The 25697-nt window shown below is 38.4% G+C and overlaps 1 protein-coding gene across 6 annotated transcripts in view; it reads left to right on the forward strand.

Annotated features, from left to right (window-relative positions):
* Nucleotides 1–25697, forward strand: part of NRG3 (neuregulin 3) — a 1237517-nt gene that overhangs the window by 1067901 nt on the left and 143919 nt on the right. For 4 of the 6 annotated variants that reach the window (XM_059882571.1, XM_059882573.1, XM_005226444.5 and 1 more), the window contains exon 4: nucleotides 20389–20415. In XM_059882571.1, the coding sequence (XP_059738554.1) occupies nucleotides 20389–20415 (27 nt within the window). The remainder of the gene's footprint in view (nucleotides 1–20388; nucleotides 20416–25697) is intronic. The other 2 variants (XM_059882572.1, XM_059882574.1) reach the window with 1 other exon arrangement.

The raw sequence follows: 25697 nt of genomic DNA on the forward strand, positions 1-25697 counted from the left end.
AAAAGAAGCTTACATTAGTCCTATGTTATTAACTACTTAATAGATTTAGGAAGTAGGTAGCAAAAGAAGAATTGTTCTTTGCATTCAAATGAAGCAAATAACACCCTCAACTGATTATGCATTTACCAGAAGAAAAGTTTCATCCCATTGCTACATTTTAGGTCCACAGAAGTAATAAGTTAATCCATTAGGGAGCCCATATATCATCTGTTGTACTCATTATCGAGTATTTCCAGGTGTTTGGAATTTATAAGTCTAAATTGATGTGACTTTTAAACTTGGTAATAGAAATATCCAGCATAAGGATCATAAGCTATGAAACTATTCCCATAAAAATGCTTTTTACCAAAAATTTATAGCATTAAATACTAAATTAAGATGTTACCCAGAATTTGAATGTGTTAACATATCAGAAGGAAGGAAAAAAACAAAATTAATCATAGAAACCATAGGGTTGCCAAGTTTTCTTCCCAATTGCCTGATTTTATATATCATTTTAAGGGCATATTATCAAACATTAGGCACCATGAGTACGTGCATTTAAACAAATAAAACGATTGATTTATCCAGATGCTCTTTATCCATCTCTTTGTGGATTCAGTCAGTAAAAATGCTTTGAGCATTTACTACCTGCCTGATAGGTACACAGTCTGGAAGGAGGAGGTGGGATTGCCAGACAAATAACCACAAGGTAGAAAGGGCAACGTGTTACTGGAAAGGACACCTCGTGGGGGATTGTTTGAGCTGAGTCTGAAAAGAGCAAGAAAACACAGTTCTTCCAAAGATCTGGAGCTCTAAAAAGTGTATTGTGTTGAGGCAGTTTCTTTCAGTCCATTTCACTCCATTTCATTCATGGAACTGAGTTTGTGTATGGAACAGAGGCAAGGGCTGAGCACAGGCATGGACATGGCTGACATAGATGACTGTGGATAAAGGCCTTGTTGATGCTTGTCTTTGCACTGTAGTGGCTAAGTGCTTCCCTCTTTTCCAAAAAGACACTAAAATAAGAACGTCTTATATAAGTAGTCACTCACTGAGATGGTAGAACTAGAAAAGACTTTACCTCTTTCTTTCTTTTTGTTCCCTGCAGGCGATTCCCAATTCAGTGAGGAATAAACTATGTAACTCCAAATATAATGTGTGTGTGTGTGTGTGTGTGTGTGTGTGTTGTAATGGAAGCCTCTTGCAAATGTCTATAAAATCTGGAATACTTGGGTAGAAAATATAGCCTGAGAGAAAGCATGTTTATAAACATGATTTACATTTAAAAAAATTTCACAACAGTATACTTTCAATAAGGAAAACAAAAGTAGTGGGATTATGAAAAAGATTCAGTAAAAGTTTACTTGCCATCTTCCATTTGAAAGACAGAAGGGGGAGTGAAGAAGGGGCAGGGTGAAGATCCTAGTTCACCTGGTTAGTCATGATGTCTATATCTGCTATCGATAGTTATAAGTCAATGCATGATAATACTATTCCTAAACATGGATCCCATTTTCATCCATAGAAAATGGAACAGGTAATGTTTTTACCTGCTTCAAGAGGAGTTGATCCTTGAAAGACAGAATGAATTTGTTAGGATGACAACTTGTTGAGTCCATCAGGAAAGATATTCAAGGCTAGTGCAATGGCTGAAATAAAGACATGAGATGTGTGTGGGTTTGGGCCTATTTGAATAAGTACTGGTAGAATGTTTATAGTTAGGAGAAAGGGGTGATTTCTTTCTCATATTTTAAATGACCTCCTACAGAAAAACTTTAAATAGCTACCTCTGCATTTGAAGAACTATTTATAGTGCAATATATTTTCCCAAACAAATCAATACCTTTACATACAATAAAATATAGCAAAGCCAAAAGTAATGGCAATGGACAAGTCTACTATTCAGAGACCACAACTGCCTGCCACAAAATAGGAACCTAACCTAACGAGTGATTACCAAAAGGAAAGAACAAAAGTGTAAGGTCTGTCTTGTCTTGTACCATATCATTTCTCAGTAGCATCAGGCATCACTTAAGAACAAGCTTCCTGTCCATCGGCAAACAAATGGATAAGGAAGTTGTGGTACATATACCCAATGAAATATTACTCGGCTATAAAAAAGAACAAATGGATAAGGAAGTTTGGTACATATACCCAATGAAATATTACTCAGCTATAAAAAAGAACACATTTGAGTCAATTCTAATGAGGTGGGTGAAACTGGAGCGTATTGTACAGAGTGAACTAGGAGAAACTAAGAGAAATACCAATATAGTATATTAATGCATATATATGGAATTTAGAAAGATGATAATGATGACCTTATATGCAAGACAGCAAAAGAGACACAGATGTAAAGAACATACTATTGGACTCTATGGGAGAAGGCAAGTGTGGGATGATATGAGAGAATAGCATTGAAACATGTATATTACCATATGTAAAATAGATGACCAGTGAAAATTCAATGCATGAAGCAGGGCACCCAAAGCTGGTGCTCTGGGACATACCAGAGGGATGGAGTGGGAGGGAATTGTGAGGGGGTTTCAGGAGGGTGAACACACATGGTTGATTCATGTCGATGTATGGCAAAACCCACCACGATACTGTAAAGTAATCATCCTCCAATTAAAATCATTTTTTTCTAAAAAGAATAAGCTTCCAATGCACAAGCTTGTTTTTTTGCCTTAGCCCTGAAACAGTCACCCAGCCCATCATAAATTGCACTTTCTCAGTTGCTCCCCATTTTTCTGAGTCCAAACTAAAAAGGATGTATTTCTGATTATTATCTTAACTTGCCTCCTAGTTTGAATTATCTTTGCTGTTTTGGCTTGGACTCTTACTTCATCACAAATGAGGCTGAGGCTTCTTGTCCCCTCCATTTCCTCACTGCCTTTGGATGTTCCAGATAATACCTTGGGTAGTTTGTCCAGGCCCAAGAATCTTCTACTTCATATAGATCACTTGTCTCCTTTTTCTCTGTCTTTGGCCTATGGGAAGCAGAAGAGATATTTCATGTGATCTCCAGTCTACCAAAGCTATTCACTGTTGAGGGGTGGGAGTTAGTTGTCTTTGCCCTTTTCTTAGGGTAGGAGAGTGCATTTCAGAGGAATATTTCTTAAAATGTGTCCATCACTTTCTGAATTACTGTTCATCATCAAGCTATTGTAATTTTGAATTTAGGAATATGATTAAAAGTATAGTACTAAAACAATTTGTTAACAAAGGCTTTAATTAATTAGCATGTACTGATGCTAACTGCCATGTACTTATTTCTTTCCTTTTTTTTTTTTTTGAGTAGACTTTCCCCTATTTTTATAATCTTTCCATATACTGACCTTAATCTCCTCTATATGTCTTCACTGATATTAAAATGGATTGAAGTTGAAAAGTTATAATCTGTAAAGTGTACAAAATGACTATTTCAAAGTTTGCTTAGATGATGTGACATTACTAAGGAGTAAATCCTTAAGTAGCATTTATAGTAATATTACCACGGAAAATTGAATGCTTTTTTCTGATAATTGACCACTTGTTCACAAGAATCCTAAATTACAGGCAAAAATTATATGATAAATACATGCATGTGCTGGGCCCTTTCAGATAATAATCTGCTATTTTTTGGACTCTAGAATTGTATACTTATGTAAGTAATATTTAAATGTAGTACTTTCATATGGAAGGATGTTCTAGAAACATTTATGGATATTGTTGTTTCAGTATCAAAAGTTACACCAAGAAGTGTCATATTCCTTGGAATCCTCAAAAAATGAAGTGACCGAAAACAGACTGGATGTGCTCTGTAGGAATTCAGGCTATCACACGCAGCAGGCAAAGGGCCTGACTCAGATGGCATTTGCTCCATTCATTAAATATTTATTGAGCACCAGCAACATGTCAGACTTTGATAGGCTGGAGTGATAAATCAGCGAGCAAGAGAAATAATGACCCTTCACTCTTGGAACTTGAGATAGTTTTCCACCCTCAGAATATAGGCATCTATAAATATGGCCTTTAGTTTTTCAAGGAAGCTTATTTTCTTCGGCTATTACACGGAAGTCAGGAGCACCACTTTACAGGCTACTTTGTGAAGTTACATGAAATAATGTGTATGGAAGTGCCCAGTGAGAAAACATGAGAGGTTGAAAAGTTGATAAACTGTGAGGAGTGGGGGATTTCAGGAACAAGAACTCCTAATGCACTCACCTGTACAAACTTACTGTCATCAATTATACAACCAAATTAGCAGTATTTTTTGAATGAAGAATTCTTCTATACAATGGTTGCTGCTGCTGCTGCTGCTAAGTCGCTTCAGTCGTGTCCGACTCTGTGCGACCCCATAGACGGCAGCCCACCAGGCTCCCCCATCCCTGGGATTCTCCAGGCAAGAACACTGGAGTGGGTTGCCATTTCCTTCTCCAATGCATGAAAGTGAAAAGTGAAAGTGAAGTCGCTCAGTCATGTCCCACTCTTAGTGACCCCATGGACTGTAGCCCATCAGGCTCCTCCATCCATGGGATTTTCCAGGCAAGTGTACTGGAGTGGGGTGCCATTGCCTTCTCCACTATACAATGGTAATTCCTATTTAATTCTTCAATCAGTCATTGTGAACATGAAGTCAGTGTTAAGTCTAATGCTACAAGATGTTTTCATTGGAAAATTCTACAATATTTTAGGTAAGATTCATCTTTGAGGAACAGATGTCCTAAACAGAGTCACTCCTAAACCTCAGTTGTAACTCTGATTTAATATGATTTTATTACATGATTTTATGATTTGATTTAAGAGCAAAGTGCTCATCTTAGTTTGCACCGCCTAAACACATGGCAGTCTCCATGGCTGCTTCCTCTCTTCCTTTGATACAAATGAATATATTTTACTTAGAGGATGATAGGGAAAGGTGAAATAGAAGTGTCTCCATTCAAGAGGAATCCATAACAGAGCTATTGAGAAGAAAAATTAAGAGGTCATGCTTCATTACAAGGCCCATGGAAGAAAGAATGGGGCCGTGCGCTTTTCTGGAAAAGTGATTTTGCTTCATGATTGATGACCTGTCTGGTGTGAGGCTGGTCACAGTAATAATGTCAGAACTTACTCTCAACAGTAGAAAAAGCTGTCAGTTCTGAAGTTCTGATGTGATAGAGGGAGACTGGGATTATAAAACTGAAATGGCCAAAGAGTGTCCTCTGATTTAGGCCCAAGATGCAAGGTGATTTTGTGTAAAACTGACTTTAAACTCATTTTACATGTAGAGAGAGAAGTCTCAAAAGAACTCAAATAAAAATTTAACAGAAATTACTTTTCAAATGTAATAAGAAACATTTTCTTTTTACTACTATGATTTTTTGGCTGTCTAAGTTTTATTTATGAACATGTAGAAATTTTAAGATCAAATATATATGTGGGCTGATAAAAATAAAATTAAGTGTTTAAGAGGGTAGCATGATATAATGGAGGGAGTATGGAGGTTCGATTCTAACCTGCATTCATATCCAAACTCTTGGACTAAGTAGTTGGAAAAATGATAATCCAATTCTGTCCTCTCCTTCTTGGACAACATGATGGAATGAAATGCAGGGGCTGGAAAAGGCCTTTCCTGTCTCACCCTGCAGAAATGAGCTCACACTTTTGCCAGCTCTTTTTCCTCCTTGTTGTGGGACCCAGCGTCTGAGAGATCCAGGTATGGCTGTTCTTTGCTCCCAGTCGTCAGATCCTCTTAGTGACTGCTGAGTGTCACTTCCCCCTAATGAATGGTTATATGCTCTGGGAGCCTGTGGTGAGCTTTATTCCTCCATCCTGTGACCGATTAAGCTTTTTGAAAGGTATATATTCTGTGAATCCCTTGGGTTTCTTCTTGACTGCAGCTTCCCACAGCAGTCACAACCAGGTCCACCCTCCAGTCCTTGCCCTCCTAATCAGAAACCTTAGGGTCTATTCCAGCCTTTCCTAGTTTGTCTGTCTTGTTAGAATAAACTGGGACATACATGACAATGCCTTGACTTGTGACATCTCATCACCCTGTCCATGATCTCTGAGAGTAAGCAGAATACAAGGACCCACTGTTGAAGCATGAGACAGTTACATTTCTTTACAGCAATTCTTGAAAATACTGAATAGTCAGTATGAGAAGGGTCAGTTCTGGTGTCTCGGGTCAGCAAACATTCAAGACCCAGTTTACTATCTTTATCAATACAACGTGGTCTTCTTAGTTGAGATGGACTACCTCATCCTAAAGTGTCACCGTTGAAAAGTCATTTGACGTGGATCTGAATATGAAATCTATACAGTGACAGATTTCAGCTCAGTGATCTAGATAAGTCATTTATAACTGATGTGTTTTGTAGTTGAGTGGCTAATTTCTTCCACACTTATATGGCGCTTGTTTCCCAGAGAGGGTAGCATCATAGATCACTACACGGAGTACTTCACACCAAGGTGGTTGTTTATATCAAGTTAGGAAATACTGCCTCCCGAGCCACCACCAGGGCACTCCTGGCACAAATATGAAGGCCTTTAGGGTTTTCTGTAGTGGAGAAGCCTGTTGAACTTTAAGCCAGTATTCTAACTTTTTTAAAACATAGACAGTATTTTCACGTAACATGTTTTTGTACATCCCATGGAACAAGGGCTTAAGTCGTCCCATTCAGAACTACTCTGTGATGGAATTAGTTCACTCAGTTGCCTTTAATATGGGAGTAGTGCTGAAACCTATGTTGATTTGCATCATCCTGGTACTGTATTGCTGGGGGTTCTCATAACAGGCTGCATGGCAACTTGTCTCATCTTGCCCTCAGACTGGAATCAAATCAAGGGTTGTTTTTATTTGCTTTTCTTCATTCTGCCCAGATGGATGGAACTGTGGGTAGCCCCCAATTGTCTGTCTGTCAACATATAAATCAGAAGCTTTGAGTTGCTCACACAAAAGGAATCATGGATACATTGGAAACATGTGGGCCCTGAATTTTCTGAGCTTTTGACTTGGTAGCATATTGTTTGTCTCCCTGGTTACTTCCCTAGCTCTCAAATTTTTTTTTTTTAATTGGAGGATAATTGTTTACAGTGTTGTATGGGTTTCTGCCATACAACAACTATAAGTTTACGTATAGCCCTCACATCTTAAGCAGGTCTCAGCAGAGCTGCTGGCATTTGTTAAGTATATTGCCAATGTGAAGATTATTTGGTTCAATGTCTGACACATATTTAGACACAACTCCCTATATCCCTTGCTATATGTACAGACAAATAACTTCAATTAGGCCAGTTTCATTATGAAGAAAACTCCCTAGGAACCAATGAAAAGATGTTAATGATTCGCCACTTTGGTTCCTTGGAGAGAGGGACTTCCCCTCTACCTCACTAATATTGGGCACTTTATCAATAAACTAGGGGTGAGCAGTAACTAAGTGGTGCTTTTGCGGTGCCTGAGGACACCTGAAAGCAATTTGTTCTCTTAAGTGGATTAAATAACTCCTCCCTGAACATCTTATTACCTGATGAGTTTGTAAAAATTAGCTCTTTCTTCATAGGGAGTACATAAGTAAACTCTGAAAATGACCTGTGGCTGAGTCAAGCAGCTTAGGCTCAGTTATGTTTCCACTACTTACTAACCAACCATATGGTTTTGGGAAAGTTTGTTCACCTCTGTGTGCCTCTGTTGAAAATGAGGATCATGACAATCTTACCAGTTTCTGTGAGTTAATACTTGAAGCACTTGTTGGCACATAGTAAATGACAGGAACTTAGCCACTATTGTATAATCAAACAGTGCAGTATTCCAAACAAACTGCAGTTTACATAGAAAAGTTCATCAAACTGTAAAAATGATGGGAATTGTACATTCTAATGCATGGCATAGGGAAGATCAAACTGTTTTTTTGTTTGTTTGTTTGTTTCAGCTACGTGCCTCCCTTTTCATCCCACTGTCTGCACAATTCTTGGCACATGGATTGTTAAATGAATAAATGAATTATGAACTGGTTTATGTTCATCACATTCCTTTTGATGTTTTTGTGCAGGCCAAAATGGTGTGTGTATCCCCAGGAAAGTGTATTGCTTTAAGAAATAGCCAGGGAAGGGGGTATGAGAAATATGGTGGTTTATGTTCTGTGGATGTCTTAATTGTCAAAATTAATTGCTGCAATAATAATCAGTGTTTAGCATATTAATAAAAGATGCTTTTAATAAAAGAGTGAAAATGTGTGTGTGGTGAGAGAGAAAAAGGGAAATTTTAAATAAGATGTAATTTTTTATTTTTATATTTCAGTAGTACCAGTTTTCATGAATATTATTATTTATTGATTATGCCAAAGCCTTTGACTATGTACATCACAACAAACTGTGGAAAATTCTTAAACAGGTGGGAATACCAGACCACCTGACCTGCCTCTTGAGAAATCTGTATGTCGGTCAGGAAGCAACTGTTAGAACTGGACATGGACCAACACACTGGCTCCAAATAAGGAAGGGAGAACATCAAGGCTGTATGTTGTCACCCTGCTTATTTAACTTATATGCAGAGTACATCGTGAGAAATGCTGGGCTGGAAGAAACACAAGCTGGAATCAAGATTGCCAGGAGAAATGTCAATAACCTCAGATATGCAGATGACACCACCCTTCTGACAGAAAACAAAAAAGAACTAAAGAGCCTCTTGATGAAAGTGAAAGTGGAGAGTGAAAAAGTTGGCTTAAAGCTCAACATTCAGAAAACTAAGATCATGGCATCTGGTCCCATCATTTCATGGGAAACAGTGGAAACAGTGAGAGACTTTATTTTTGGGGGCTCCAAAATCACTGCAGATGGTGACTGCAGCCATGAAATTAAAAGATGCATGCTCCTTGGAAGAAAAGTTATGACCAACCTATCTGCTGCTGCTGCTGCTGCTAAGTCGCTTCAGTTGTGTCCGACTCTGTGTGCCCCCATAGACGGCCTCCTACCAGACTCCTCTGTCTCTGGGATTCTCCAGGCAAGAACACTGGAGTGGGTTGCCATTTCCTTCTCCAATGCATGAAAGTGAAAAGTGAAAGTGAAATCACTCAGTCCTGTCCGAATCTTAGTGACCTCATGGACTGCAGCCTACCAGACTCCTCCGTCCATGGAGTTTTCCAGGCAAGAGTACTGGAGTGGGGTGCCATTGCCTTCTCCAGACCAACCTAGACAACATATTAAAAAGCAGAGACATTACTTAGCCAACAAAGTCTGTCTAATCAAGGCTATGGCTTTTCCAATAGTCATGTATGGATGTGAGAGTTGGACTGTAAAGAAAGCTGACCACCGAAGAACTGATGCTTTTGAAATGTTTGTTGGAAAAGATTCTAGAGAGTCCCTTGATCTGCAAGGAGATCCAACCAGTCCATCCTAAAGGAAATCAGTCCTGAATATTCAGTGGAAGGACTGATGTTGAAGCTGAAACTCCAATACTTTGGCTATCTGATGGGAAGAACTGACTCATTAGAAGTCCCTGATGTGGGGAAAGATTGAAGGCAGGAGAAGGGGATGACAGAGGATGAGATGGTTGGATGGCATCACCAACTCAAGGGACATGAGTTTGAGTAAACTCCAGGAGTTGGCGATGGACAGGAAGGTCTGGCATGCTGCAGTCCATGGGTTCGCAAAGAGTCACACACAACTGAGCAACTGAACTGAACTGAACTGATTATAGAAAAGTAAACAATTACTCTATAAAATTGAAGAATATAATTCTACCTTGCTTGACAGTATTTCTGAGAATTCAGTTCAGTTCAGTTCAGTCGTCAGTCGTGTCCAACTCGTTGCGACCCCATGAATTGCAGAACGCCAGGCCTCCCTGTCCATCACCAACTCCCAGAGTTCACTCAAACTCACATCCATCGAGTTGGTGATGCCATCCAGCCATCTCATCCTCTGTCGTCCCCTTCTCCTCCTTCCCCCAACCTCCCCAGCATCAGAGTCTTTTCCAATGAGTCAACTCTTTGCATGAGGTGGCCAAAGTACTGGAGTTTCAGCTTTAGCATCATTCCTTCCAAAGAACACCAGGACCCATCTCCTTTAGAAAGGACTGGTTCAATCTCCTTGAAGTCCAAGGGACTCTCAAGTCTTCTCCAACACCACAGTTGAAAAGCATCAATTCTTCGCCACTCAGCCTTCTTCACAGTCCAACTCTCACATCCATACAGGACCACAGGAAAAACCATAGCCTTGACTAGACGAACCTTTGTTGGCAAAGTAATGTCTCTGCTTTTGAATATGCTAACTAGGTTGGTCATAACTTTCCTTCCAAGGAGTAAGCGTCTTTTAATTTCATGGCTGCAGTCACCATTTGCAGTGATTTTGGAGCCCCCCAAAATAAAGTCTGTCACTGTTTCCACTGTTTCCCCATCTATTTCCCATGAACTGATGGGACCAGATGCCACGATCTTCGTTTTCTGAATGTTGAGCTTTAAGCCAACTTTTTCACTCTCCTCTTTCACTTTCATCAAGAGGCTTTTTAGTTCCTCTTCACTTTCTGCCGTAAGGGTGGTGTCATCTGCATATCTGAGGCTATTGATATTTCTCCCAGCAATCTTGATTCCAGCTTGTGCTTCTTCCAGCCCAGCATTTCTCATGATGTACTCTGCATATAAGTTAAATAAGCAGGATGACAATATACAGCCTTGACATACTCCTTTTCCTGTTTGGAACCAGTCTGTTGTTCCATGTCCAGGTCATATCAGGTCAGGTTGCTTCCTGACCTGCTTATAGGTTTGTCAAGAGGCAGGTCAGGTGGTCTGATATTCCCATCTCTTTCAGAATTTTCCACAGTTTATTGTGAACTCTAATAATTAGATGTAACAGTTCTGCTATATTAAAAGTAGACAGATTTTCTTAAGACATCTACTTATACTGTTTAGTGTTTGAATAATTTAAAAATTCTTTTTTCTGTTCCTTTTACTGGTAATGAATTCATTCTGATTTAAATTATCTAGATTGCCCTCAACCTTATCAAATTGCTCATTTCTTACTGCAATTTCTAGACTCACAAAACTTGAATCCCCATATCCCCTGTCACATATAGAGATGAAACAGCCAAGATTGTGGGAAGAATGAAGAGTGACCGTTAGTTATACTTGCCAGCAAAACAGACTATAGCCAGTCTTTTCTGAGCCATCTAGTTCTCCTGGAAAGTTTTCGTTTGTTTGTTTGTTTAATTGAACTATAGTTGATTTACAATATGTTAATTTCTGATATGTAGCAAAGTGATTCTGTTATGGATGTATATGCATATTCCTTTCCATATGCTTTTCCATTATAGTTTATTATAGGATTCCCGGGTGGCTCAGATGGTAGTTTATATAGAACATTGAATATATAGTTCCCTGTGCTATACAGTAAGATCTTGTTGTTTATCTATTGTATGTACCGAAGGTTGTATCTGATAATCCAAAATCCCTACTTTATCCTTCCCTTTTCCTCTTTGGTGTCCATAAATTTGTTTTCTATGCCTGTAAGTCTGTTTTTGTTCCATAAATAAGTTCATTTGTGGCATATTTTAGGTTCCACATATAAGTGATATCATACAGTATTCTTTCTCTTTCTGGTTTTCTTTACTTAGTATGATAATCTCTAGGTCCATCCATGTTATTACAAATGGCATTATTTTTTTATGGCTGAGTTATACTCCATTGTACCACATCAATTTTATTTATTGTTTTAATTTTATCAGAGTATGGTTGACTTAAAATGTTGTATTACTAAGGAGTAAAGTGACTCATTTATACATATATATATATATACTCTTTTTCAGATTCTTTTCTCATATGGATTATCACAGAATATTGAGCAGAGTTCCCTTTGGTATACAGTAGGTCTTTGCTGGTTATCTATCTTGTAAATTGTACTGGAAAGGTCCTGTTCAATCAGGCTAGAGCTAAAAACTGTTCTGGTTGTAGGCAGAAGTTGTTTTTTTTGTTGTTGTTTTTTTTTATACTTTTATTCTCATGGTAAGTTATTTCACCCATATCCCTACTTTAAAATTCCACAATTCTAGTCTCTCTCTAGTGTCCTAAGTGCACATAATCATGAAGATTTTATTCACACAAGAACCCAAATGTGGTCCAGCCACCTTTTCTACAATCTCTATTCTTCCACAAAGCACATTCTCTTTCCCCAGGAGCAAGCTTATGGGTCCTTGGCCACTCGATCTTATGCAGAGCTTCTGGGTTTCCATGATAACAGTATCACAGAGAATTTCCAGAGCTTTTTCTCTGTGGACTCCCACTGATTTGTGAATTACTTGCAGGTAAAAATCCTGTATTTTTATAAAAGTATGCTAGATATCTATCATAAACTATATTAAGCAGGTAAAAAAAATCCCATGGAAAGGAAGAAATGCTTCTACTTTTTAAAAATCATTTCAGTAGTTCCTTATATATTTCTCAATTAAAATAGCTCTTAGTCACTAAAAAAAAAAATAAATAAACTCTGTATAGGCAGATTAATAGCTATGTAAATTGCATCAGAGGTTACCAGGGTGAAGGAGGAGGACAAAATTGAAAAATATTGCCTAATGGGTAGAGTTACCTTTTGAAGCAATGGAAAAGTTTTGGAAATCTGTTGGTCACGGTTATACCACATTGTGAATGTAATTAATACCAGTGAATTGTGCCCTTGAAATTTGTCAAAATAACAAATTTTATGTATATTCTACCACAAAAGAATTTTAAAATGAGTCATTTGCAAAAGAAAGGCATTGAAATATTCAAGATAACTAAATGAATATTTTCTAAAAAGAAAATCTTTCCCAAATAGAGAAGTCATAAGAGAGAGCCCAGAAATTAGTCTTGGAAACAAATATGATTGTAGCAATATATTTTTTCATTCATTCTCATTTAAGAAACATACTACTACAACAGAAATAATCATTAGATAATGCAGCAAATTTAAAAACTGAATAACTGAATGATTATAAGAAAGCTCCATAAAATAAACAAATCTCCAGAGTTGAAATGTTGGACACATCAGGGCCCAGTTCTCTCTGTTATTTACAGACATTCAGTTCAGTCACTCAGTCATGTTCGACTATTTGCAACCCTGTGTACTGCAGTACGGGAGGGTACCCTGTCCATTACCAACTACCGGAGCTTACTCAAACTGATGTCCATTGAGTCGGTGATGCCATCCAACTCTCTCAACCTTTGATGTCCCCTTCTCCTCCCGCCTTCAATATTTCCCAGCAGCAGGGTCTTTTCCATTGAGTCAGTTCTTTGCATCAGGTGGCCAAAGTGAGTTTCAGCTTCAGCATCAGTCCTTCCATAGAATATTCAGGACTGATTTCCTTTAGGATGGACTGGTTGGATTTCCTTGCAGTCCAAGGGACTCTCAAGAGTTTTTTCTAACACCACAGTTCAAAAGCATTAACTCACTGGAGCTCAGCTTTCCTTATAGTCTAACTCTCACATCCATACATGACTATTGGAAAAACCATAGCTTTGACTAGGTGGACCTTTATGGGAAAAGGTTTCTGCTTTTTAATAATGCTGTCTAAGTTGACCATAATCTTTCTTCAAAGGAGTAAACATCTTTTAATTTCATGGCTACATTCACCATCTGCAGTGATTTTGGAGCCCCCCAAAATAAAGTCTCTCACTGTTTCCGTTCTTTCCCCATCTATTTGCCATGGAGTGATGGGACCAGATATCAAGATTTTAGTTTTCTGAATGTTGAGTTTTAAGCCAATTTTTTCACTCTCCTCTTTCACTTTCATCAAGAGGCTCATTGGTTCTCCTTTTCTTTCTGCCATAAGGGTGGTGTCATCTGCATATCTAAGGTTATTGATATTTCTCCTGATGAACTTGTTAACGGCTTGTGTTTCATCCAGTCTGGCATTTTGCATGATGTATTCAACATATAGTTAAATAAGCAGGGTGACAATATACAGCCTTGACATACTCCTTTCCCAGTTTGAAACCAGTCTGTTGTTCCATGTCCAGTTCTAACTGTTGGCTTCCTGACCTGCATACAGATTTCTCAAGAGGCAGGTCAGTTGGTCTGGTATTCCTATCTCTTTAAGAATTTTCCACAGTTTGTTGTGATCCACACAGTTAAAGGCTTTGACATAATCAATAAAGCAGAAATAGATGTTTTTCTGGAACTCTATTGCTTTTTCAATGATCCAGTGGATGTTGGCAATTTGATCTCTGGTTCCTCTGCCTTTCAAAATCCAGCTTGAACATTAGAGGTTCAAGGTTCACATACTGTTGAAGCATGGCTTCGGGAATTTTGAGAATTACTTTACTAGTGTGTGAGATGGGTACAATTATGCAGTACTTTGAACATTCTTTGGCTTTGCCTTTCTTAGGGATTAGAATGAAAACTGACCTTTTCCAGTCCTGTGGCCACTGCTGAGTTTTCCAATTTGCTGGCATATTGAGTGCAGCAGTTTTACAGCATCATCTTTTAGGATTTGAAATAGCTCAACTGGAATTCCATTGATTTATTCCTAGTGATGCTTCTTAAGTCACACTTGACTTTGTATTCCAGGATGTCTGGCTCTAGGTGAGTGATCACACAATCATGGTTATCTGGGTCATGAAGATCTTTTTGTATAGTTCTTCCATATATTCTTGTCACCTTTCATAGTATCTTCTGCTTCTGTTAGGTCTATACCATTTCTGTCCTTTATCATGCCAATCTTTGCATGAAATGTTCCCTTGTTACCTCTAATTTTCTTGAAGAGATCTCTAGTGTCTCCCATTCTATTGTTTTCCTCTATTTATTTGCATTAATCACTGAGGTAGGCTTTCTTATCTCTCCTTGCTATTCTTTGGAACTCTGTATTCATATGCTTATATCTTTCCTTTTCTCTTTTGTCTTTTGCTTCTCTTCTTTTCTCAGCTCTTTGTAAGGCCTCCTCAGACAACCATTTTGCCTTTTTGCATTTCTGTTTCTGGGGATGGTCTTGATCACTGCCTCCTGTGAAATGTCATGAGCCTCCATCCATAGTTTTTCTAGCACTTTGTCTATCAGATCTAGTTCCTTGAGTCTATTTGTCACTTCCACTGTATAATCATAGGGATTTGTTTTAGATCATGCCTGAATAGTCTAGTGCTTTTCCCTATTTTCTTCAACTTAAGTCTGAATTTGACAATATGGTGTTCATGATCTGAGCCACACTCAGCTCCCAGTCTTGTTTTTGCTGACTGTATAGAGCTTCTCCATCTTTGGCTGCAAAGAATATAATGAATCTGATTTCGGTGTTGACCATCTGGTGATGTCCATGTGTAGAGTCTTCTCTTGTGTTGTTGGAAGAGGGTGTTTGCTATGACCAATGCATTCTCATGGAAAAACTCTGTTAGCCTTTGCCCTGCTTCATGTTGTACTTCAAGGCCAAATTTGCCTGTTATTCCAGTTATCTGTTGCCCACCTACTTTTGCATTCCAGTCCCTTATAATGAAAAGGATGTATTTTTTGGATGTTAGTGTTAGAAGGTCTTATAGGTCTTTGTAGAACCATTCAACTTCTTCAGCAGTATTGGTCAGGGCATGGGCTTGGATTACTGTGATACTGAATGGCTTTCCTTGGAAATGAACAGAGATCATTCTGTCTTTTTGAGATTGCATCCAGGTACTGAATTTCAGACTCTTTTGTTGATGATGTTGGCTACTCCATTTCTTCTAAGGGATTCTTGCCCACCATAATAGATATAATGGTCATCTGAGTTAAATTCACCCATTCCAGTCCATTTTAGTTCACTGATCCCTAAAATGTCGATGTTCACTCTTGTCATCTCCTGTTTAACCACTTCCAGTTTGCCTTGATTCATGGACCTAACGTTCCAGCTGCCTATGCAGTCTTGTTCTTTACAGCATCAGACTTTACTTCCATCACCAGTCACATCCACAACTGGGTATTCTTTTTGTTTTGGCTCCATCTCTTCATTCTTTCTGGAGTTATTTCTCCACTGATTTCCAGTAGCATATTGTGCACCTACTGACCTGGGGAGTTCATCTTTCAGTGTCCTATCTTTTTTCCTTTAATGCTTAGGTGGTTGAAATGGTGTGCTGAACAGAGGAATATAAAACAGACATGGATGCATCTGCCATGAGTTTTGGATAGGAAGCACTGTCGAGTTTGTAACAGTCACAGGACTAAAGGGTCAGATAGATGGGATTTGTGCCTGAATCTTCCTCATGTTAAGATTTTTAGTCTCATTGATGCAGTTTCCTCATCTAACAAATAAAGGGGGAAAAGATAGGGCAGAATGTATTTTTTTGTGAAGGGTAAAGAGTTCCTGGTTAAGGTGTTTCATCCAGATGTTCTTTCAGTCCAGTCCAGTCATTCAGTCATGTCCGAATCTTTCAGTTCAGTTTAGTTCAGTTCAGTTGCTCATCATGTCCAACCCCATGAACTGCAGCACTCCAGGCCTCCCTGTCCATCACCAACTCCCGGAGTTCACCCAAACTCATGTCCATTGAGTTGGTGATGCCATCCAGCCATCTCATCCTTGGTCGTCCCCTTCTACTCCTACCCCCAATCCCTCCCAGCATCAGAGTCTTTTCCAAAGAGTCAACTGTTCACATGAGGTGGCCAAAGTATTGGAGTTTCAGCTTTAGCATCAGTCCTTCCAATGAACACCCAGGACTGATCTCCTTCAGAATGGACTGGTTGGATCTACTTGCAGTCCAAGGAACTCTCAAGAGTCTTCTCCAACACCACAGTACAAAAGCATCAATTCTTTGGTGCTCAGCTTTCTTCACAGTCCAACTCTCACATCCATACATGACCACTGGAAAAACCATAGCCTTGACTAGACGGACCTTTGTTGGCAAAGTAATATCTCTGCTTTTAACATGCTGTCTAGGTTGGTCATAACTTTCCTTCCAAGGAGCAAGCGTCTTAGAATTTCATGGCTGCAGTAACCATCGGCAGTGATTTTGGAGCGCCAAAAAATAAAAGTCTCTCACTGTTTCCATTGTTGCCCCATCTATTTGCCATGAACTGATGAGACCAGATGCCATGATCTTAGTTTTCTGAATGTTGACCTTTAAACCAACTTTTTCACTCTCCTCTTTCACTTTCAAGAGGCTCTTTAGTTCTTCTTGCTTTCTGCCATAAGGATGGTGTCATCTGCATATCTGAGGCTATTGATATTTCTCCTGGCAATCTTGATTCTAGCTTGTGCTTCTTCCAGCCAAGTGTTTCTCATGATGTACTCTGCATATAAGTTAAATAAGCAGGGTGACAATATACAGCCTTAACGGACTCCTTTCCTCTTTGGTACCAGTCTCCTGTTCCATGTCCACTTCTAATTGTTGCTTTCTTACCTGCATACAGGTTTCTCAAGAGGCAGGTAAGGTGATCTGGTAGTCCCATCTCTTTCAGAATTTTCCACAGTTTATTGTGATTCACACAGTCAAAGGCTTAGGCGTAGTCAATAAAGCAGAAATAGATGTTTTCCTGGAACTCTCTTGCTTTTTCAATGACCCAGCGGATGTTGGCAATTTGATCTCTGGTTCCTCTGCCTTTTCTAACACAAGCTTGAACAAATGGAAGTTCGTGGTTCACATATTGCTGAAGCCTGGCTTGGAGAATTTTAAGAATTGCTTTACAAGCATGTGAGATGAGTGCAATTGTGCAGTAGTTTGAGCATTCTTTGGCATTGCCTTTCTTAGGGATTGGAATGAAAACTGACCTTTTCCAGTCCTGTGGCCACTGCTGAATTTTCCAATTTGCTGGCATATTGAGTGCAGCACTTTCACAGTATCATCTTCCAGGATTTGAAATAGTTCAACTGGAATTTCGTCACCTCCACTGGTTTTGTTCATAGTGATGCTTCCTAAGGCCCACTTGACTTAGTATTCCAGGATGTCTGGCTCTAGGTGAGTGATCACACCATCGTGATTATCTGGGTTGTGAAGATCTTTTTTGTACAGTTATTCTGTGTATTCTTGCCACCTTTTAATATCCTCTGCTTCTGTTAGGTCCATACCATATTTGTCCTTTACTGTGCCCATCTTTACATGAAATGTTCCCTTGGTATCTCTAGTTTTCTTGAAGAGATCTCTAGTCTTTCCTATTCTATTGTTTTCCTCTATTTCTTTGCAATGATTGCTGAGGAAGGCTTTCTTATCTCTCCTTGTTATTCTTTGGAACTCTGCATTCAGATGCTTATATCTTTCCTTTCCTCCTTTGCTTTTTGCTTCTCTTCTTCTCACAGCTATTTGTAAGGCCTCTTCAGACAGCCATTTTGCCTTTTTGCATTTCTTTTTCTTGGGGATGGTCTTGTACCTTGTCTCCTGTACAGTGTCATGAACCTCCATCCATAGTTCATCAGGCACTCTATCTATCAAATCTAATCCCTTAAATCTATTTCTCACTTCCACTGTATAATCATAAGGGATTTGATTTGTGTCATACCTGAATGGTCTAGTGGTTTTCCCTACTTTCTTCAATTTAAGTCTGAATTTGGCAATAAGGAGTTCATGATCTGAGCCACAGTCAGCTCCCGGTCTTGTTTTAGCTGACTGTATAGAGCTTCTCCATCTTTGGCTGCAAAGAATATAATCAACCTGATTTCAGTGTAGGCCCTCTGGTGATGTCCATGTGTAGAGTCTTCTCTTGTGTTGTTGGAAGAGGGTGTTTGCTATGACCAATGCATTCTCTTGGCAAAACTCTATGAGCTTTTTTGCCCTGCTTCATTCCGTACTCCAAGGCCAAATTTGCCTGTTACTCCAGGTGTTTCTTGACTTCCTACTTTTGCATTCCAGTCCCCTATAATGCCAAGGATGTCTTTTTAGGATGTTAGTTTTAGAAGGTCTTGCAGATATTCATAGAACCATTCAACTTCAACTTCTTCAGCGTTACTGGTTGGGGCATAGACTTGGATTACCATGATATTGAATAGTTTGCCTTGGAAATGAACAGAGATTCTGTCGTTTTTGAGATTGCATCTAAGTACTGCATTTTGGACTCTTTTGTTGACTGTGATGGCTACTCCATTTCTTCTAAGGGATTTCTGCCCACAGTAGTAGATATATGGTCATCTGAGTTAAATTCACCCATTTCATTCCATTTTAGTTCGCTGATTCCTAGAATATCTATGTTCACTCTTGGCGTCTCCTATTTGATCACTTCCAGTTTGCCCTGATTCATGGACCTAACATTTCAGGTTCCTATGCAATATTGCTCTTTACATCATTGGACCTTGCTTCCATCACCAGTCACATCCACAACTGGTTGTTGTTTTTGCTTTGTCTCCATCCTTTCATTCTTTCCGGATGTTCTTTACCTACCTATTATTAACATAGACGTTCAAATTAGTTTATTGTTCAGTTCAGTTCACTTTAGTCATTCAGTCGTGTCCAACTCTTTGAGACCCCATGAATTGCAGCACGCCAGGCCTCCCTGTCCGTCACCAACTCCCAGAGTTCACTCAAACTCACATCCATCGAGTTGGTGATGCCATCAAGCCATCTCATCCTCTGTCATCCCCTTTTCCTCCTGCCCCTAATCCCTCCCAGCATCAGTCTTTTCCAATGAGTCAACTCTTCGAATGAGGTGGCCAAAGTACTGGAGTTTCAGCTTTAGCATCATTCCTTCCAAAGAACACCCAGGGTTGATCTCCTTTAGAATGGACTGGTTGGATATCCTTGCAGCGTTAAATGAGTGTTATTCTACATAAAATATGATGAATTCCTGAAGTAACTTTAGCTCCTGATATGCTTTGTATGTGGAGAAGGAAATGGCAACCCACTCCAGTGTTCTTGCCTGGAGAATCCCAGGGACGGAGGAGCCTGGTGGGCTGCTGTCTATGGGGTCGCACAGAGTTGGACACAACTGAAGCAACTTAGCAGTAGCATGGTTTGTATGAATAGTTTTTTTGTTTGTTTTTCCTTCACTTCCTTCCTTCCTTCCCTGCTCTCTTCCTTTTCTCCATCATCCCTTCCCCTCTTCCTTTCTTTCCTTTTTATGGGCTAAATTTATTCTTAGCATGTTGTTTTTGTTTAGTTCCTAAGTTATGTCTGACTCTTTTGCAATCCCATGAACTGTAGCCTACAAGGCTCCTCTGTCCATGGGATTTCCCAGGCAAGAATACTGAGGTAGGTTCCGTTTCCTCCTCCAGGGTATTTTCCTGACCCAGGGATAGAACCCATGTCTCATACATTAACAGGAGAATTCTTTACCACTGAACCACCAGGGAATAATACTTAGCATACATGCTAATATTATTCCATCTCAATTCCAGACTGTTGGGAAATACCAATCAGTGTTCATGGTACCCCTAATTGTGGACAAAGTGTAAATTATCTTTTGCAAGCAAACATTGTTATAACTGAGACACCGTCTTTGCCTTGAAAGGTTAGTCTGATAAGCATTGATTTCTGTGTGGAGTTTTCTCTAACCTTTTTCTCATTTTCTGTTTTCCTTCCTTATGTGCTGACTTTGGTGTAGCAGACCACTTGGGGATTGAATTCATGGGTAAGACTAAACGATTTTCTCCTTATATATCCAGAAAAGCTAAGTTTGATCATGTGTATAGTGTTCTTCTTCCTCATCTGATTGTGATTGAAATGCCTCACTATCAGATGCTATTAGTAGTAAAAACAAAATGTTTTTGTCAATTTTTCACTAAGTAGTGGCTCAAAATGAATGACTTAACTACTTATTGAGAAGGCAATTTAATGTTAAGTGCTGCTTTGAAACCTGACAGAAGTTGGATTTGGCTTCTGGCTTTGTTTGCTTTCTTAATTCTTAATTTTCTTATCTGTAAATAGGGGTAAACTAGTTCCTATTTTATTTCATGCATATATTGCTTAACACAATGTCTGTAAAATGGCATATGCTCAATAAATGGTAGACAATAATGGTGATGGTTGAATAATATCAGTTTTTGTTACTTTCTGCTCTTTTTTTTTCTTTTGCATAGTGAATAATTTGGATGCATTTTTGGTCAATCTTAATTCTGGAGTATGGGTTCTATTAATGTTTTCATTTACAAAGTTAAAATAATTATTTTGAAAGTATTTGTAGTCTATGTTTTTTTTTTTTTTTTAAGATTAGAATACCTCCCACAGTAATTATTTTCTGTACTCATAGATAATTACATTAAGAATTGTACATAATTTTCTGAATCTATATTATAATAAAATGATTTAAAAACACATTCCATAGGGCTGATTGATAGGCATCATGGTACTAGAATGGAGAGATACCTAGGAGTTAAAGTTAGTGATGTTGAAGATCCAAATATGAATCAGAATTTATAGTTTCTCCTTGATTGGCTTTTGTTGAACTTTAGGTTTTTCTCTTATATAATATAGATATGAATGCTTGCTTCATACATTTATGTTTATTGTGATAATACCTGTAAATTTGCTTGCATTTGTGTATCCATTCATCCATTAATTCAGCAAATATGTATCAATTGCTCACTCTAAGCAAAGAAAAAACTGTAAAATGCTACAGATAATATAATGAGTAAAAATGAGCAATAAAAGCTGATTTGATGGAACTTATAGTCTAGGAAATTTTCAGACGATAATTAGGGAATAAAACTGATAAATATAAAATTGAAGATTTCTAAGACCTATTTGAGGCAGAATAATATTAGTTCATAATAGTGTGATAATATCCAATCTGAATGGCCCTCATCAAAAAGTCTTCAAACAATAAATTCTGGAAAGGGTGTGGAGAAAAGGGAATGCTCTTGCACTGTTGGTGGGAATGTAAATTGATACAGCCATTATGGAAGACAGCATGGAGATTCCTTAAAAAACTAGGAATAAAACTACCATATGACCCAGCAGTCCCACTCCTAAGCATATACCCTGAGGAAACCAAAATTGAAAGAGACACATGTGTCCCATTGTTCATTGCAGCACTATTTACAATAGCTAGAACATGGAAGCAACCTAGATGGCCATTGATGAATGAATAGATAAAGAAGATGTGGTATATATACAAAATTGAATATTACTCAACCGTAAGAAGGAATGCATTTAAGTCAGTTCTAATGAGGTGGATGCACCTAGAACCTATTCTACAGAGTGAAGTGAGTCAGAAAAGAGAAAGATAAATACCATATTCTAACACATATATACGGAATCTAGAAAAATGGTACTGAAGAATTTATTTTCAGCACAGCAGTGCAGAAACACACATAAAGAATAGATTTATGGACATGGAGAGAGGGGAGGAGAGGGTGAGATGTATGGAAAGAGTAACATGGAAAGTTTATTACCATATGTAAAATAAATAACCAATGGGAATTTGCTGTGTGGCTCAGGAAACTCAAACAGGGGCTCTGTATCAACCTAGAGGGGTGGGATGGGGAGGGAGATGGGAGGGAGGTTCAAAAGGGAGGGGATATATGTATACCTATGGCTGATTCATGCTGAGGTTCGACAGAAAACAGCAAAATTCTGTAAAGCAATTTTCCTTCAATAAAAAATATATTAATTAAAGAAAGAATAGTGTGATAATAGAAGATGTGAAAAATTGATAGTTATTGGAAACATGGCAATAAGTATTTGAAAGGAATTGATGTTGAACGGTATATAAGGGTGATTATTAGGGATGAATACAAGATTTATAGTTTGCATGTTTAGATAAAATGTGGGTCCATTTTCTGAAAAATAAGATTTAAAAAACAGATTTATGGTAGATTTTTACTAGATTAGGTTTGGAAATTTTGAATTCTGGGTACCTTTGTTGTGTCTGGTAGAAGATATTGATAGTTATATTTTTTATAAGTTTTGAGAGTTAATTAGAAATCAGTGATTACATATTTATATTAAAACTGATATTCCTGTTGTACAATATTACTTGTTAGTGCTTTATTATCTAAGTATTAGATCACAGAAAAAAAAGAGAGCTTAGTTTCTACATATTTGGGGTTTTGCTAGATAGATGTGATCAAAGCTTATAAGAGCAATGTAATTCAAGATAATATTGAAATGAAGCATCGCAGACTATAAGATAGGTATGTAATGAAATGAATAAGGAATGTATAGTTTGAATGGAATTGATGAATAGTTACCATGTGTGCCCTCAAATTGTTGGCATGAAGAGGTTGTAGTCATGTGGACTAGGAATTACAGGAAATTGTGGATATGGTGATGTGGTAGAGTATAAATTTTTGAGAAAGATATGTGGTTTGTACTTTCCTCTTTTACTGATGATGATGGGCTATAGCAGCATGGGAAACAGTATCAACAATCATTTGAGGATAGCAAGTACTTAATCTAATCAGTAGAGAAATGTCTCCATTATGTGGTGATGATTGCTGGCTCAGAGAAGAGAGGCTCCAGAAACTGTGTAGTAGAATGACTGTAGATATAAGAAACAAGGCCTGGTGGTGTGTGGGACTGGCATAGCATTAAACTCCACAATCAGTGTGGCCATGGTTATGGTAAGATAAACTTGCTACACCAACGATAATTATTGTTATTGAAAGAAACAAATGAGTTGTTATCCTATTGAAATTTTCCTGAGGATTTTCAGTGGCACTGATACCTTACAGTATAATGATTTGCTGTGGAATCAAGACATGTATTATGAGGTCTCTTTTAAAACATTCAAAATCATTTAGTTACCAGTAAGCAAAAATAAGAAGCTATTGTCTCATTCATCTATATGAATCTCAAGTCTAACTGGTGTTACAATGAGTCTTAAAAAAGTTGAAGTCAAAGTACAACTTTAAAGATAGATTGCTCAGGGCTGGTGCAATGGGATGACCCTGAGGGATGGGATGGGAAGGGATGTGGGAGGGGGTTCAGGATGGGGAGCACATGTATACCCATGGCTGATTCATGTCAATGTATGGCAAAAACCACCACAATATTGTAAAGTAATTAGCCTCTAATTAAAATTAAAAAAAAAAAAAAAAAAACTTACAGGGAATGGATTCTAAATGTGCAAATATCTGACTCCAGCAGTCGAGTTTGTCTTGGAGGGAAGTGGTTGGCTAAAGGCAGAGTTAAACTGAGTACTTAGTATGAATCAGATCAGATCAGTCGCTCAGTCGTGTCCGACTCTTTCCGACCCCATGAATCGCAGCATGCCAGGCCTCCCTGTCCATCACCAACTCCCGGAGTTCACTGAGACTCACATCCATCGAGTCAGTGATGCCATCCAGCTATCTCATCCTCTGTCATCCCCTTCTCCTCCTGCCCCCAATCCCTCCCAGCATCAGAGTCTTTTCCAGTGAGTCAACTCTTCGCATGAGGTGGCCAAAGTACTGGAGTTTCAGCTTTAGCATCATTCCTTCCAAAGAAATCCCAGGGCTGATCTCCTTCAGAATGGACTGGTTGGATCTCCTTGCAGTCCAAGGGACTCTCAAGAGTCTTCTCCAACACCACAGTTCAAAAGCATCAATTCTTCGGTGCTCAGCCTTCTTCACAGTCCAACTCTCACATCCATACATGACCACAGGAAAAACCATAGCCTTGACTAGACGGACCTTTGTTGGCAAAGTAATGTCTCTGCATTTGAATATGCTATCTAGGTTGGTCATAACTTTCCTTCCAAGGAGTAAGTGTCTTTTAATTTCATGGCTTCAGTCACCATCTGCAGTGATTTTGGAGCCCAGATAATGGCAAATAATGGAGTATTCTTAATGATGAATAGGTTTACAGACAATGAATGAACTGTTTTCACTGACCTCACTAATTCTAGACACTATTCCCCCCTCCTCCCCCACAGATTCCTCTAACTGAATGTGTAATATTCTGTGCATTGCTTTGGGAATAAGTATTTTTGAGATTTAACTCGTAATTTTAAAATCCACATGGGTAAAATTGTCCCATGGAAGATGATATCATCCTAATACTACAGCATCTCTAGGTATAAATTAAATTGGTTAGCCAATATATAGGCATACTCTCTAGAAATTTGATTATGTCTGTTTATCGGTGTGGCTTACAAATAATCAGTGCCACTTATGTATTAATGAATTCCAGAATACCTTTGTTCTCAACTTTGATCATCCTTGCTTTGAGTAATGCAAATTTCATCTTTCCTTGGGTTGGAACATAGATCATAAGGTGATAATCCTTAAAAAATAAAAATTAAAAATAGGATTTGGCTGTACCAGATCTTAGTTGCAGCACTTGGGCTCTTTGATCTTCACTGTGGCATGTAGGATCTTTACAATCTTTAGTTGTGGCATCTGAATTCTCATATGGCATGATCTTACACATACATCTTTTCCCCAGTTCCTTGTATTCCTAGTGGCCATGGCATATGTGCACTCAGTGATCAGACTCAAAACCCGAACACATCGAGTTCAACAATTTCTTATTTATAGCAGAGAACTGCAAATCATATGCTTAAGAATTCTATTATTAGTTAATTATTATGCATTTATCACACTTACTATATGCTAAAGGTATAAGATATGGAAAATGCAGGTATATAATCCACATCCCTTAATGACCAAAGACTGTGAAACTAAAAATAGAGAAAGCTACACATAATTGAAGTGATATAACAAGGGCTATTAAGATGCATAGGCAGAAAAATAAACGCATAGGCAAAATACAATGAAAGAAAAAATAAAATGAAAATGAAAGCCACTAAATGGGCTTAGGAAATTGAGAAACATCTTCCTGGGGATAAAGGGGAGGAGCAAGGGGGAGGAATTCAAGCTGGGTACCAGCCGAAGTGGATAAACTGTATCAAGCGTTTCTCTAGTCCAAGTCTATACTAGCTTCGCTTTCCTTCTACTTAGTCAGAACCTTTCTATTTCGCTAGTGTCACTG

This window comes from Bos taurus, chromosome 28 (assembly GCF_002263795.3).
Source record: "Bos taurus isolate L1 Dominette 01449 registration number 42190680 breed Hereford chromosome 28, ARS-UCD2.0, whole genome shotgun sequence".
In the NCBI taxonomy this organism is placed as follows: domain Eukaryota; kingdom Metazoa; phylum Chordata; class Mammalia; order Artiodactyla; family Bovidae; genus Bos; species Bos taurus.